Raw genomic sequence first — 14,198 nt, 5'->3', positions numbered from 1 at the left:
TCGTGTGCAACGCATAGTCATACTCTAGTATTATTAATGCATACATTAAAACAATATTTTACCTTAATTTTTAAGCTTAATTTGTATCTTATTTTAGATTATAGAATTTAATTTTGTTACCTAAATAATTTATGGATTGATTTAACCATTTTTATCTTTATTTTAAAAAAATCATGTTAGAAATTAAAATCCTCTTTTATCTCTCATGGTCCACATTTCCTTGGCTCCCAATACAAATCTTATTGAGGAAGTAAAGCCACCAAAGGGTCCATGAGCATGCCTAAAATTTCTTTATATAAACCTTTATTCACTTCCTCTTCAAACTCAACAAATTTCTCTCCCACTCTCCATTTTGCATTCCCCTCTCTTAAAAATTCATACTCTGTTTTCTCTTGAAAAATCCCTCTTCCACTTCTTTGTTTCTTTAACTATTTTCAGTCTTTTTGTTTCAAAACTCTCCAAACTAAAGCAAAGGAAACTACTATCCTTTTCTTTTGCAAGGAATATAAGAGAAGTTTAGCTCCATAACCCCTTTCCCCTGTTTCCTCTGCCTGGATTCCTCTGTTTCTTCACATAACTTCTTCTGTTGTTACCTCAAAAAAACTTCTAAAAACTTACCAAGATGCCTCAACAGACCTTCCCACTCCCACCCAAGAGAGGCCGGATTACAATCAGGATAATCAAGGGCCTCTGGAAATCAGCTGCAAATTTTCTGTCGACGGGTTCTGGGAGAAGGAGGGCGAGGAGGGAAAGAGGAGGTGGACTTAGCTCAAGCTCAACAACCCCGGGACATGCAACCCCCAATGATTACAACTCAGATGGATCACTCGACTCATTGGGTTGAGTTTTTTTCTCTATGATTTTCTGTATAGGGTCTGATTTGTTCAAAGCCTGGCCATTATAGTCATTATTTTATTTTGTTTTTTTCTTTTCTCCTTTTTCTTTGCTTAGGGCTATTTCTAGTGCAGACCCTGTATGTTTTTAGCCTTAAGATGTGAATTTAGCCTTTCTATTGTACAAAAAAAAAAAAAAATTGTAACTATTCTTCAAAAAAGAAAAAAGAAGATGCAGGTGATTGTATACCTTTGTCTCTGTTTTTACTTTTCCTTTTAGTCTTTCCTCTGTTTTCTTCTTGGTTTTGCTTTTTCTTTCATGTTGATAATCAGCAAATGATTTCCGTGCTGACTGATTCTCAAGAAAAGGAGCTTGGGCTTATCCATGCTCTCCATTTTCCTCGATAGGTCAATCAATCAAATCCGATTTTATAACAACATGAAAACAGGGTAATGGTCTTTTTTGCTTTTTATGTGCACTCCAATATTCTTCCCTTTTTCTTAATCCTAAACAAAGGGCTCTTGCGTTTGACTTGGCAACTTCGAATCCCCCACTCTTCTTTCTTCAATAATTTTTCTCTTGCTATTCTTGTCAAAGAAAATTTTCAAAAGGTAAATCTAATTACGGTGACGAATATTCTCTGCTAAAAAGAGTAGTTATTTATTTATTTATTTTTACTAAATCGCAAGACAGTCTGTTAGAATATCTTGACGTACGTTGCCTTTAGTATTGTGGACTGCAACAACATTTCTTTTGTCAGGTACAAGTACTCGTAAAAATGATTACGACGACTTGTAAGTGTAAAAATCGAGAATCAAGATAACTATCATGACTCGTAAATATCGTAAATACAATAGTACGATTATGTAGACCGTTATTAGTTAAGTAAGTCTTTTTATATCATGATAAAAAGTAAAAATATTTTTTTAATCAAGATGGGATTAATTAATTAAGTAAATGATAAGCATTACGTATATGTGCGTGGATAAAAGATATATGTTTGAAGAAAAAAAGAACGCGGAATCTTTTTGACAGCTGAGTAAGAAGTTGTCTAACCTTGATACTCGAATGAAATCGGAAAGATACAGACAAGTTTTGCGAGATTCACACGATAAGTAACAAATTCTGAACGTCACCAACCCAATCTTATCGTCGATGTTCCTTTCTAAAATCGATATCTCGAGACATGACATCGCAGACTCGAGATCCAAAATATTCGCATTGTTGCAATTGGCATCGTATAAATTTGAGTGATTCAATCCAAAATAAATAAATAAAATGGAGAAGAAGTAATTCATTTTTTTTCGAAAGATTAATTGAATTTATTTTTTTGACTTTCGATTACAAAACGACGGACTCTTCTTTGGACTTGGCACAAGTCAATTTTACGCGTGATTTCTCCTAGTTGAAACTTGTACAAGTCATCACATTCAACTAACACATTCCTTGTCATTAATAACTACTAATAATTATTTAAGTATAAATTTCAGTCAGTTTGCATCACAATCTGTTTACCCTAATTATCTCTTGATTTACTGTTTATTGATTTGAGGGACTGAAATCTATCAATTGTCCCAAACTCAAAATTTATTTATTTATTTTTAGACCATACCCATTTTTCTCATATATATATATATATATATATCAGAAAGTATATATATTTTCTGAATTTGGCCTTTGGTGAATGTGAATAATTTATTTTATTAACGATTGTACAAGAAGAATTGAATACCTAAAAACATAATAATAATAATAATTATTATGTATATATATATATATGTCGTAATTATTTTGCTTTAAATGATTTTTTTGACGTTAAATACTTGAAAAGCGAAAACGCGTTTCGAAAAAAGAGATCTAAAATAAGTCACAATGTTAGCCATTACTATTTATTTTGATATGTACTTTCAAATTTGGGATAGGATTAGTGTTGTGTTAAAATTTCAACATCTATGTGCCCGCACCACCGCTTTTGCTTGTGAAAGCAATCGATGAGAAAATTACTACCATCAGGCAACTCCATGGCCTACCACTGTGGTCTGTGGCCAGCTTTCTTCCGCAAGTAACATTCTTAATTACTACTCACTATCCTTTCCAAAGACTCTGGATATACTTTAACTAAATGAAATCTAAAAGAAAATAAGATAAATTTTACTTATACCCTTTATAATTTTAATTTTTTTTCACATGATATCACGTAAGAAAATAAGATAAAAGTGTTAATTTTATCTAATAAGATGATCAAAATACTATCAATTCAATACATTTAAAGGTGATTTTATAATTTTATCAAGTAAAATTAATAACCTAAGTCTTAACCATAATAGAAGCTATCTATAGAATTGAAAACAAAGAAAAAGCCATTCAGAATTTGCAAATTGAGAAAACAGAACCATCATGACACCTGAGAAAAATTGAAATAAGGAGAGATATAAGTAAAACTTACGTTAAAAAAAAATATGTACTTGAAACGAAAATTAGTTAGTTAGACTAAGATGGTGGAGGGACATAATAGTTTACAGAGTAGAATTTTCTTAGTAGTAGAAACCCATAAGAATTTCATCAAAATCATCATGAATCGAGATGATTTCATGTATGAGAAAAAAAAAATTGGGATTGTTTCACTTGGAATGGAAAGAGTATCCTCATTGAAAAATTTATTGGAACTAATCAATGCTATCTTGAAAGCTTTGTGTCAACTTTAGATCTTTGCCTAATTCTTCAATAGATTTGTCAATTTTATTGTCCCCACACGTTGTGGAGTATGAAGGTAGTTGACTATTTGCAGTGTTGCTCAGGATTGGGAGATTAAATTTGGTTTTTTTTTAAGCTTCAAAATGAGTTTTTATTAATTTAATAATTTATACAATAAAAACGAACTAGAGTTATTCGGGAAATTAAAAAAAACTTTGAAAAATTAGTTTTTAGAATTTCAGGATTCTAAATAAATAAAGTGAAATTGGAACTTACTAGTAAGATATTATACTCATAGTGATTTAATTTAAATTATTTTTGAGCATTCAAACAAGATTTAAGAGACTCTTTAAGTGTTTTGATCTTTTTCTTCACTTTATCATGAACCAAAGAAATTTTTAACCCTCTAACAGAAGAATTTTTGCAACCCCATGAGGATCTTGTTTATGTAGACGTTTATTTATTACCAAATAGTTAGAAATTAGGGCAAGGAGGCAGCCCATGAAGGGAGCATGTGGGTCATACTACTACCCCATTTGTCATGACAGGACCAGAACCAGTGGGGTGATCTCAGAACTTTTTTTTTTTTTTTTTTTTGTGTGTTTGAGAGAAAACCATAATGGCATAATCCAGTTGTTCAAAGGAGCTTGCTTTGGGACTTTGATTTGCAGGATTACCCATCATTTACTGTAAATTCAATTGGAATTTTTGTTCTGAGTGATTTCTTTTTTCCTGCAATCTTGCATCTCCTTGTCCATTTTCCTCTTCTTTGGCCTGCAACATTAAGAAGTCAGAACCATGGTTCCTTATAGCAAGCTTGGTCAAAAAGCAGAGGTCTACTGCAACTGCAATCCACTTCCACATACTTGACTCTTGGAATATCTATGCAGACTCAAGAATTCCTTTCATATTTCTTTTGGTTCTTGGGAATTTCATACAGCAATTCACACAGTAACATCATTTATTATATGTGTTTAGTTTCTGCAGAGTGAATGGAACTGCATCCCGTTGAAGAGTCCATATTTCTGTTCATATTTTGATGACTGCTTGTATGAATCTTAATTTTTTGGGGTACAAAATTGCTTTGTATAGACCCTTCCATAATCTAATTGCGAAACCTGTTAATGACCCATTTTTCCAAATCTCTTTTAGTCATAGAAAATTTGATTTGAAATTTGGTTCAAGTGAAACTTATCAAATAACTTAGATAGAAGATAGTGAAAAAGGGTAAAAAATAACTCCAAAAAGAAGCTTCCTATGATGAAAAACTGGCACAAAGTGCCAATGAGTTACAAAAACTTGTTTTCTCTAGTCTTCTGTTCTAGGTGATTAGGTAATATTGGTCAAACATTGTCCAGGGAGAATAACTGGTGGGAGAAAAACAGGATTAAAATGGCAAAGTGCCTATTGATAAGTTTTGTGATACTCCTAGATGTATGGCTCCAAGTATTTAATAATTGTTGACTTGGGATTTAATTATTTTTCTCATAATCTCATGCTTGAATTGGAATGGTATGCTCTCCTTATGTAGTGGTCTTATGAGCACCTGATTCACTCCACCCCCCACCCCCCGGTCCCAACCCCCCCAAGACAATCTATTCAATGTACAACTCAGCAAACCTCGAAAACTTGGTCACCAAGAAATAACAGAGTCTGATCCCCACAAACAGGTCTTTGCTCTCTTCAAAAATCCCTGAGCTGCACTCCAAAAATCCTGCTTCACTCAATCTTCTCTCACCTCTCAACACTCTCCAATTCTCAAACTTTCTCTCATTTCTATTTTCCTGCTCAGAAACAAAAAGGAAGAAAACCCTTCTTTTTTTTTTTTGGCCTTGCAAGAAGCAGAGGGATTCAACAGCTCCTTTATATTCCTCTGTTTTCTCTCTGTTTTGCTCTTGTTGAGTTCCTCTGTTTTCTCTCTGTTTGCAACCCGAATCTATACCTTCATACCCACTTGAACGAAATGGAATTCAATGCTTCCAGCAACACCAAGAAGCAAAAGCAAACCCTCCCTCCAAGGAGAGGCCAAGTTAAGATCAGAATCTTCAAGAGTTTCCTCAAATCAGTTTCTTCAATCGCATCGATGGCCAAGGCAATGCCCAGGAAGAGGGAAGAAAGTGGTCCAGACGTCAGCTCAAACTCCACTCCGGCTGCTCCAACCCCAACTAGCTACAATTCAGATTGATCATTAAATTGAATTGCTGATAATAACTCCCATATCTTTTGTACAGGGTCTAATGTAATTACTGGTGGCCTTATAATTTTGCCTTCTTTTCCCTTTTTCTTTTTGTTCTTTCTTATGCAAAAGATTGTAGATTTGATATACAGACCCTGTATCATTTTTGATATATGTAGCATACTAGATAACCGATTTTGTCCAATAAAATTTATGTATATATTCTTATACGAACTTCCTCTCCTTTAATTTCCTTTTTCCACATCTTGGGCATCAATAATAAACCATTGGTGATTCACTGATTCTGCTGTCTGGTGTAACTACCACCAGCCCCGTCAATTTCCATTGCTCAAAAGAAGTTTAAGCTTCTGCTCACAAGGGCAAGGAATATATTTGTCATTGAATCTCAAACTTTGTACCCAAAGATGATCAGAGAAAAGAAACGATTTTGCCATTTTCTTTTTTATAATCTGTTGGACCATCTTTTGAATGAGACATGTCGTTATGTTTGCTCTGCTTTTGCTCTCTCTGTCTCAAATTTTGACTGGATAGCTTGAATTTCCAACCCCCACCACCTGGCTCTCCACGAGTGGTTGAGGTAAGTTCGAACTGAAAAACCGACAAGGTTAAACTTCAAAGTCGCCGTATTCTTCTCTGGAAAGCAGCATGACTGCTAAGCACACGTGAAAAGGAACAGAAATCATATAATTCAGGTTTAACAAGATTGTCAAGTATGAATGTTGGACTAACACTTTGAGGGGGGTGGAATATGTCTTGAAAGAGTGAGTTTGACTCTTTCTTTGGTGGTTTACATGTTCACTTTGAATGCATATTAACAGCTAAGCGTTGTATCTGATAATGCCTTCCCCATATCAGTCCAAAACAGCTTTTACCTTATCATTGATTTCTCCTAAAGTGACTACCTCTCAGGTATAGTCCCAAATTTTCCTTTTCAAAAAGTTGGCAGCGAAAATGTATTGAGATCAAACTTTTCAATGTGCAAATCTACCTACTTGGGTAAATTTGTTACTATGTTTGCTGTCATGGTTGAAGTATTTCGGACTATTGATTTGATAACATACGAATCATATAAAAATATACTAACAAGATAACGATGATGGATCATTCTTATTTAAAATGTTTTTGATTAATTTACGCAATCAACGGGGCTTACCTTACTTTTTCTAATTTTTCTAAGCTTAATTTAGAGGCAAGACCAAGGATCACCTTTTCATTTGATCTTGCCAAGCTATCAACTCTCATGCAGATATGGTTGTTTTGTCTGCAAAAAACTTTGATTGGAACTAAACCCAGATTACCCATTTTTCTGTTTGAGGGAGGAAGTGCTGCTTCTGATTTCAGTCTCATTGGATCTATCTGCAACTTGTGGTGGTAGAGCTAGCTATGATCCAATGGCTGGCACAGTTATTTCACCCAAAAGAACAAACAAACAAGGTTTAAAGGATAAAAGGTTTTGAATTTAGGAAAATTTTGACCAACATCTAACATTATTATAAGAAAATAAAGTGTGAAACCAAGCTGTCTTTGGTCTTATTTTTCCAATCAAACGCCACACACCCTCTGAGCTTTGGTATGCATTAGCTCATTTGCTGACATTCATGATTTGGTCATCTTTCTACAACTGTTATTGTTGCTTCTTAAATGAGATTAATTAAACACAAAATCTTCACCTGATTCATTTCATCCAGACACAAAATCTTTTGTACTTTGTAATCTCAAATAAGATGAGATTATAGTGAGATTTAAACTGTTTCTTTCCCCCTTCTGATCTTTACATATATTCCATGCATTTGCATAAAGCAAAAACAAAGATGATTAAACCTTTTTCGTTGCTTATGCTTTGATACCTAAATCTTGCATTCTCAGAACTTGAACACATGGATGAAGCTGTCCCTAGTTTCTTTCACTCTTGGAAAATCTTTTAAGAATAAGAAAAACTTTGATTGTTTCTTAGTACTTGATTGCAGTGAACCTGGTTGTTCAATGGGTTAGGAACAAGTCATCCTGCCCACCCCAGATGACAAGATCCTTCATCCTTGAAGATCAAACATGGCAATGGAAGTTTACATGGAATTGCATATTCAATTTGTACCTTTTCCACAGCTGCTTTTTCAGAGTATGTAACTTTCATAATTCTTTGAAGATTAGGACTGATCTTCAAGGTGATGTTACTCAGTCAAGCAAAACGGTGCAATGAATTTGAATACAAATTGTTAGCCATGACCATAGAGTCAAGAACTGGCTAAGTCATCTGGTTGCACCCTTGGCCAAACTAACTTAGCCTATTTCATAACCAAGAAAAGTCTCCAAAAGTAATAAAAAGATATTTTTTGGGGAAAAATCAAAAAGGAAATTCTTGAAATTTAGATAAAATTTGCTTCTGTTTTGGTCAAGGACTGAGGTTGACCTAATTATCTCATGTCCCATACAGCTCATCCCCTCCCCCATATAGCTCATTCCCTCCAAAGAATAACAATCTATACAGCTAATTTAATTACGTAATTAATTATCTAAGTAAAGACAAAATTCCCAAGTTTTATATGAGGGTGTCCAAGGGGTGGAAACAGGTTCCTTCTAGAAACTTATAAGATTATTTTCCCACATGTGCATTTGAGATATTGTCATGCTTCTAGATACCTTAAAAAAAAAATTTTTATTATTTATTTAAAATCATGGTGGGATGTATGTGTTAATAACCGAAACTCATTTTTCTAGAAGTTAATGTTGCTTTCTCACTAAGCAAAAAGTGATAACTTAATTTATTTGTTAAAAGACTTTATTCATTCCTTGGGTTAATTGATTAAAGACTTTTTTTTTTTTTTAATTTCAGTATATGAGTCATTGACAGCAAAATTAGAAGAAACCCATGTCAAAGTCAACCAAATTCGAAAAGTCATAAGCACATGATTTCAACTGCTTAGGTTTTCTTAAGAAAATTGTTCCATAATTTTGTTACGAGAAAAGAAATCGAGAATTGTATAAAAATGAACGAGGTATAATCTATTAATATTATATTAATATTAATCAGTGCCGTAACCTCACTGATTAAATTTAAAGTTTCAGTCAACTGTTATAATCACGTTGACAAGTTTGAAATATGAAATGCGATGACCTTTTCTTCTCTTCAACATCTCTTCAATTTCGTAACCTCCTAAACACATGAATTATACAATCATATCTAATATATCAGGTTCCATGGCACATTAAGTTAGACTTTACAATTTTCGTGTTTCCTTGTTTTAATTGTATAGATAAATATGTTTATCAAACTTTTAGAGTTAAGTTTTATGTGACATGATATGATTAAAATTTATACAATTTATAACACGATTACATGATTAACATAATTATTATGATTAAAATGATTAAAATGATTAAATTAAAATATGTACAAGTAAAATATAATTTTATTATTCAAATTTACAAACAAAAACTATATATCATAATATTTATTAAATATAATAAAGTTTAATATCAATAAATTTTAATCATTATAAAACTATTAGTATTTATATAAATCAATAAATGGGTCATAACCGTATACTAAACGTATCTTCACGACGCATGAACATAATTAAATAACTAAATAATAAACAGATTATGTGCTATATAGATATACGATAACACGATTAACTAATTGTGTCGCAGACAAGTTAAGCTAGTTTGACACAATTAAAATATGATTTATTCATATCTTCATACTTAATATACAAAACCCGATTAACCTAAACTCAAACATACTTAAAATCTATGTTTTGTACAAAATTTTCAAATCAACGTTAGAGAAAGTCTAAACTCTAAATTTTTTTTCTCTGAAGCCCAACCTAAACCCAATTTTTGCTCATTTATTTGAAGCCCAAATAGTTGTAACATCTGGTATAAGAAAACTTTTTGTGGCCCACCTAATGATAGTGTGGGCTCATTATATTTTTTTGAATCCAAAATTTGGATGGAAAGGTCCACTGGCGTGTTTGGGAGGGCGAGCCGGTGAGGTGGGAGGGTGGTCCCACCGCACTGGACCCCCAAAATTTGCCCGAAACAGGCCTTTAAAGGAGAAATGAAATGTACAAGGGAGGGAGTTTTTTTACAATTTCCTTTTTTTTTACAGTACAAATGAAAAACTTAGTTTTGAATGACAAAAGTTATTAAAATTTAAAATTATTTTTATTGAGTATGGTACAATTTAATAGTATTTATTATAATGAAATTAAAAAATATTATACTAAAATTTAGTACATTTAAAAAAATAAAATAAAAAATATAATATAACATAAAATTAATTTTATGTCACGAGTTTGTTATCTTTTTTTCATTAGCTTTATAAGATATGCATGCTTATAAATGTTTCAATATCCCTTTACGTGCCTGATGTAAGATTGAAGCCTGTTGTATACTTCCTTTGAAGTACTTATAATGACATTCATTTTCACTTAATCCAACAAAATCATCGTTGTGGTTGACCATCTTGCTTCTCCTTCTCTAAAAATGCTAATAGTAACATTCTCCTTCACTTAATTTGATCTTACTCCTATTGCCATCGACCAACTTAACTTGCCTATCTCTTTGCAAAAAGGCTTGGTGTGAGTTAAGTATAGATTGATTTATTATAATATTATTTTATCACGAAATTATTATTAAATCATCAATTAACTGTGTGTATGTAGGCGTTCACACTTACAAAATTTTCAAAATATATTGAAATATCCTCTCTATTACCATTTGTACTAAATTTAAAGAGGGAAAATACAAGAGTTGCAATCTTAATGATGTTTAAAAAAAAAAAATCCAAGATATGAAGAAATATGAGCCAAAAAGTATATTTAAAATAAATAAATGGATTTTTATTTTCACCACTTTTCTATGAGAGCTACATTTTTTCCAGGCTATTTTCCTTGCAACCAAACAGAACCAAGTCCAATCAATCATCAAAATTATCTATATACAAATAAAAAGACATCACCTAAATATCAAAGAAACTTCTCAACTCTGACGTAGAAGGCGATGAAAGGTAAAGTCTTCGTCCACTCCAATTCCAAAGGCCTTTCAAGGTCAACAGTCCATTCCTCCCTGTTTCATTAGACAAATTTCACTTTTTTATCCTTTTTCCACGTTCAAATTCAAAGTTTCAAAAACCACCCAAAGCAACCCCAATCAAAAAGCAAAAACCACAAATGGCCCTTCTCTTCGCTTTCTCTTACTTTTCTTCTCCCATAAAAGCACGCCCTTTTGTTCCTTTCTTCATTTGCTTTTCTTTGAGCTTGTTTTTGAGGGAAGTGAAAAAAAGAAGAAGATGGAGAACGAAGCAATGGCGGTCGATAGCAGAGGAATCCCAACATATGGTGGCAGATATGTCCGTTACGACGTATTAGGTATCATCTTTGAGGTTTCTTCTAAGTACGTCCCTCCTATTCAGCCTATTGGTCGTGGCGCTTATGGCATCGTTTGGTAATCTTCTGCTTTTTTCTTCTATTTTGGAAGCAAAAAATACGTTTTATTTCCCTTAAAAATAAAGCTGTAGATTCATTAAATTGGTTGAATTTTGTGGTTTTATTTTTGGGATTTTAGTGATTAGACAGAGCTACTTAAAGTGGTATAAAAAGAGAATTTTTAGTGACCCTTTTAGAGAAATTAACGAATATAATTAGCAATGAGCTTTGGGTTTGTTCGAGTTTGATGTTTCAACAAGTTATAATATTTACTCAGGCAATTGAATTACTAGTATAGGTGTCTCCTACCCATTAAAAAAATGCACACTTTAGGGAAAAACAGAAAACAGATTTTCATTGTTTATGGTTTATTTACTTAGATCAAGTCATTTGAATATTATATGCAGACAGCCGTATTTGCTTTCATGTGAGAGACTGAGAGATGAAAGTTTTAATTCAATATTTTGGGGTCAATGTTTTTGAATTTTGCGATTGAGAGAATTGTTGCTTTCCTTACTGCAGTTGTGCCAGGAATTCCGAGACAAATGAAGAGGTTGCGATTAAAAGAATTGCAAATGCATTTGAGAACAGGATTGATGCTAAAAGAACACTCCGTGAGATCAAGCTCCTTTGTCACATGGATCATGATAATGTACTCATTAAATTCTAAATTTTGTTTGTTTTTATTAATACATTGTTCGCTTTTATTTGTTATCATCGTGGTATACCATGGAAGAGAGATGAAGTGTTGCATTAATATTTTGCAGATTGTCAAAATCAAGGACATCATACTGCCACCGGAGAGGGAAAAGTTCAATGATGTGTACATTGCATATGAGCTAATGGACACTGATCTCAATCAAATAATACGGTCTAGCCAGCCTCTCACTGATGATCACTATCAGGTGGGTTATATGCTTATATCATTATTATTGTATAACAATGTTGTAGTTCGTGATGTTACCAGTGTCATGTGATATGTCATGTTCAATTGTTTATAATTGTGTTATGTCATGCTGCAGCATCAATGCAAGTTTTAAAATATGAGCTTATGTCTGACTATTTGAGTCTTAATTACAATTGTATAGTTGTGCGCTAGTTTAAATCAGGCTATAATTTCACAACTGTTGAAGCAATATTGTGGTTTTTGCAGTATTTCCTATATCAACTGTTGCGGGGCCTGAAGTACATACACTCAGCAAATGTTTTGCACCGAGACCTAAAACCTAGCAACCTGCTTCTCAATGCAAACTGTGATCTTAAAATTTGTGACTTTGGTCTTGCAAGAACCACCTCAGAGACAGACTTCATGACAGAGTACGTTGTAACCAGGTGGTATCGGGCCCCTGAGTTGCTCCTCAACTGTTCAGAGTATACTGCAGCTATTGATATATGGTCAGTTGGTTGTATTTTGATGGAGATAATTAGAAGGGAGCCACTTTTTCCTGGTAAAGACTATGTTCAGCAGTTGGGGCTTATTACTGAGGTATCCATCGCTCTTGACTTGTTCACTCCCAAACCCAATACTTTGGTTTCCTGGAAGAGCACTTAATATAGCGTAGTTGTAGTTTACAAAATAACAGCCATTTTTAGGCACTCGGTGAAGAAAAGCATGAAGCAGGTTGCAAATTTTTTTTGGACACTGAATACATGATAGTAATACCTGTGTATATATATATATATATATTAATATTTTTCTTTTTCTTTTTTTAAATTTTTTCATAAAACAGCTACTAGGATCACCGGAAGATTCAGATCTTGGATTCCTTAGGAGTGACAATGCTCGAAAGTATGTTAGGCAGCTTCCTCGATTCCCAAAGCGGCCTTTTGCAGAAAAGTTTCCAGATGTGTCTCCTGTGGCAATTGATCTTGCAGAGAAAATGCTGGTTTTTGATCCAAGCAAGCGCATCACTGGTATGCCTTAGTATGCCACTTCAACAATGTACTTGTTTCTTGTTCCTCATTTATTTTTCTGACAAGAAACATCTGTCTTTTGATATGTTGCATATACAGTTGACCAAGCACTGAATCACCCATTTTTATCAAGTCTTCATGAGATCAACGAGGAGCCCACTTGTCCATCTCCTTTCATCTTTGATTTCGAGCAGACGACCTTGAACGAAGAAGACATAAAAGAGCTCATATGGAGGGAGTCTTTGAACTTCAATCAAGATAAGATGCTCGAATGAAGTCGCTAACAAGCATCTCCCGATTTTGTTTTATGCTGTTTTGCTTCAGTAAAGTAGGTTGGTTTTGGTGAAAAAGCTTGCTTATGTATAAATTCAAGATGACTTGTGTTCTAGCAGAAAAAAAATCAGGGAGATAGGTTCTCCCTGGAGGTATTGAGATTTGAGATGGTAGAATGGGTGTTTGTTTCTTGGGTTTATTTGGGAGTTAATGGATTCATATTATATTTAGGAATCCAATCATCTTAAGGGTGATATGTCTGTATAAAAGATGGCTAGGGTCTCTTGGCCTCTTGTTGTGTATGGGATATGTCTGTATATTTTTTACATCCAGTTTATTTTACAAGAGAAACAATAACAAAACAAAGGGTAGCAATATATAGACTTTGTTTTCAATTTTCATGCAAACAATTCATGGGAGCACAGTGACAAATAATTTTGTACCAAAAAAAAAAAGCATTTATCTTTATGTTTTTCATGTAAACTTTGTATTTTAATAGCTTTGGTGTGAAAGAAAAATATGTATTTTACATTTTTAGAGAAAATTTTTCTATTTCGATACGTTTGTCATGATAATAATGAAATGTTCGATGTGAGATGAATTTATAAAAATGAAAAAGCATCCAATAGATATCGTTTTGTGTATGAAATGTATTTATGATTCGATTTTTAGTGAAAATTTTGTTTTATAGAATTTTTTTACGAAAATAATAAATTATTTGAAGCGATAAGAAATTATAAATATATAAAGTGATATGGAATACTTGATTTTATACAAAATAAAAATAATTATTGCATATTTTTAATGTAAATTTATTGTTTTAATTAATTTTTATAACACGTAAAATCAATGAAAATATT

At 32.9% G+C, this 14,198-nt stretch overlaps 2 protein-coding genes across 2 annotated transcripts; both read left to right on the top strand.

The window, feature by feature from the left end:
* On the top strand, positions 5,104 to 5,916 carry LOC18590824. Its single transcript, XM_007016576.2, has one exon. It carries the CDS (start codon positions 5,492 to 5,494, stop codon positions 5,711 to 5,713), a length of 222 nt encoding a protein of 73 aa, XP_007016638.1. The 5' UTR covers positions 5,104 to 5,491; the 3' UTR covers positions 5,714 to 5,916.
* On the top strand, positions 10,853 to 13,733 carry LOC18590823 (mitogen-activated protein kinase homolog NTF6). Its single transcript, XM_007016574.2, has 6 exons — positions 10,853 to 11,170; positions 11,674 to 11,803; positions 11,919 to 12,056; positions 12,305 to 12,637; positions 12,882 to 13,065; positions 13,165 to 13,733. Exons 1-6 carry the CDS (start codon positions 11,016 to 11,018, stop codon positions 13,338 to 13,340), a joined length of 1,116 nt encoding a protein of 371 aa, XP_007016636.1. The 5' UTR covers positions 10,853 to 11,015; the 3' UTR covers positions 13,341 to 13,733.

This window comes from Theobroma cacao, chromosome 9 (genome assembly GCF_000208745.1).
Source record: "Theobroma cacao cultivar B97-61/B2 chromosome 9, Criollo_cocoa_genome_V2, whole genome shotgun sequence".
Taxonomy (NCBI): domain Eukaryota; kingdom Viridiplantae; phylum Streptophyta; class Magnoliopsida; order Malvales; family Malvaceae; genus Theobroma; species Theobroma cacao.
Note: the sequence above shows the minus strand (reverse complement) of the source record. Positions and strands in the feature narration are given on the sequence as shown.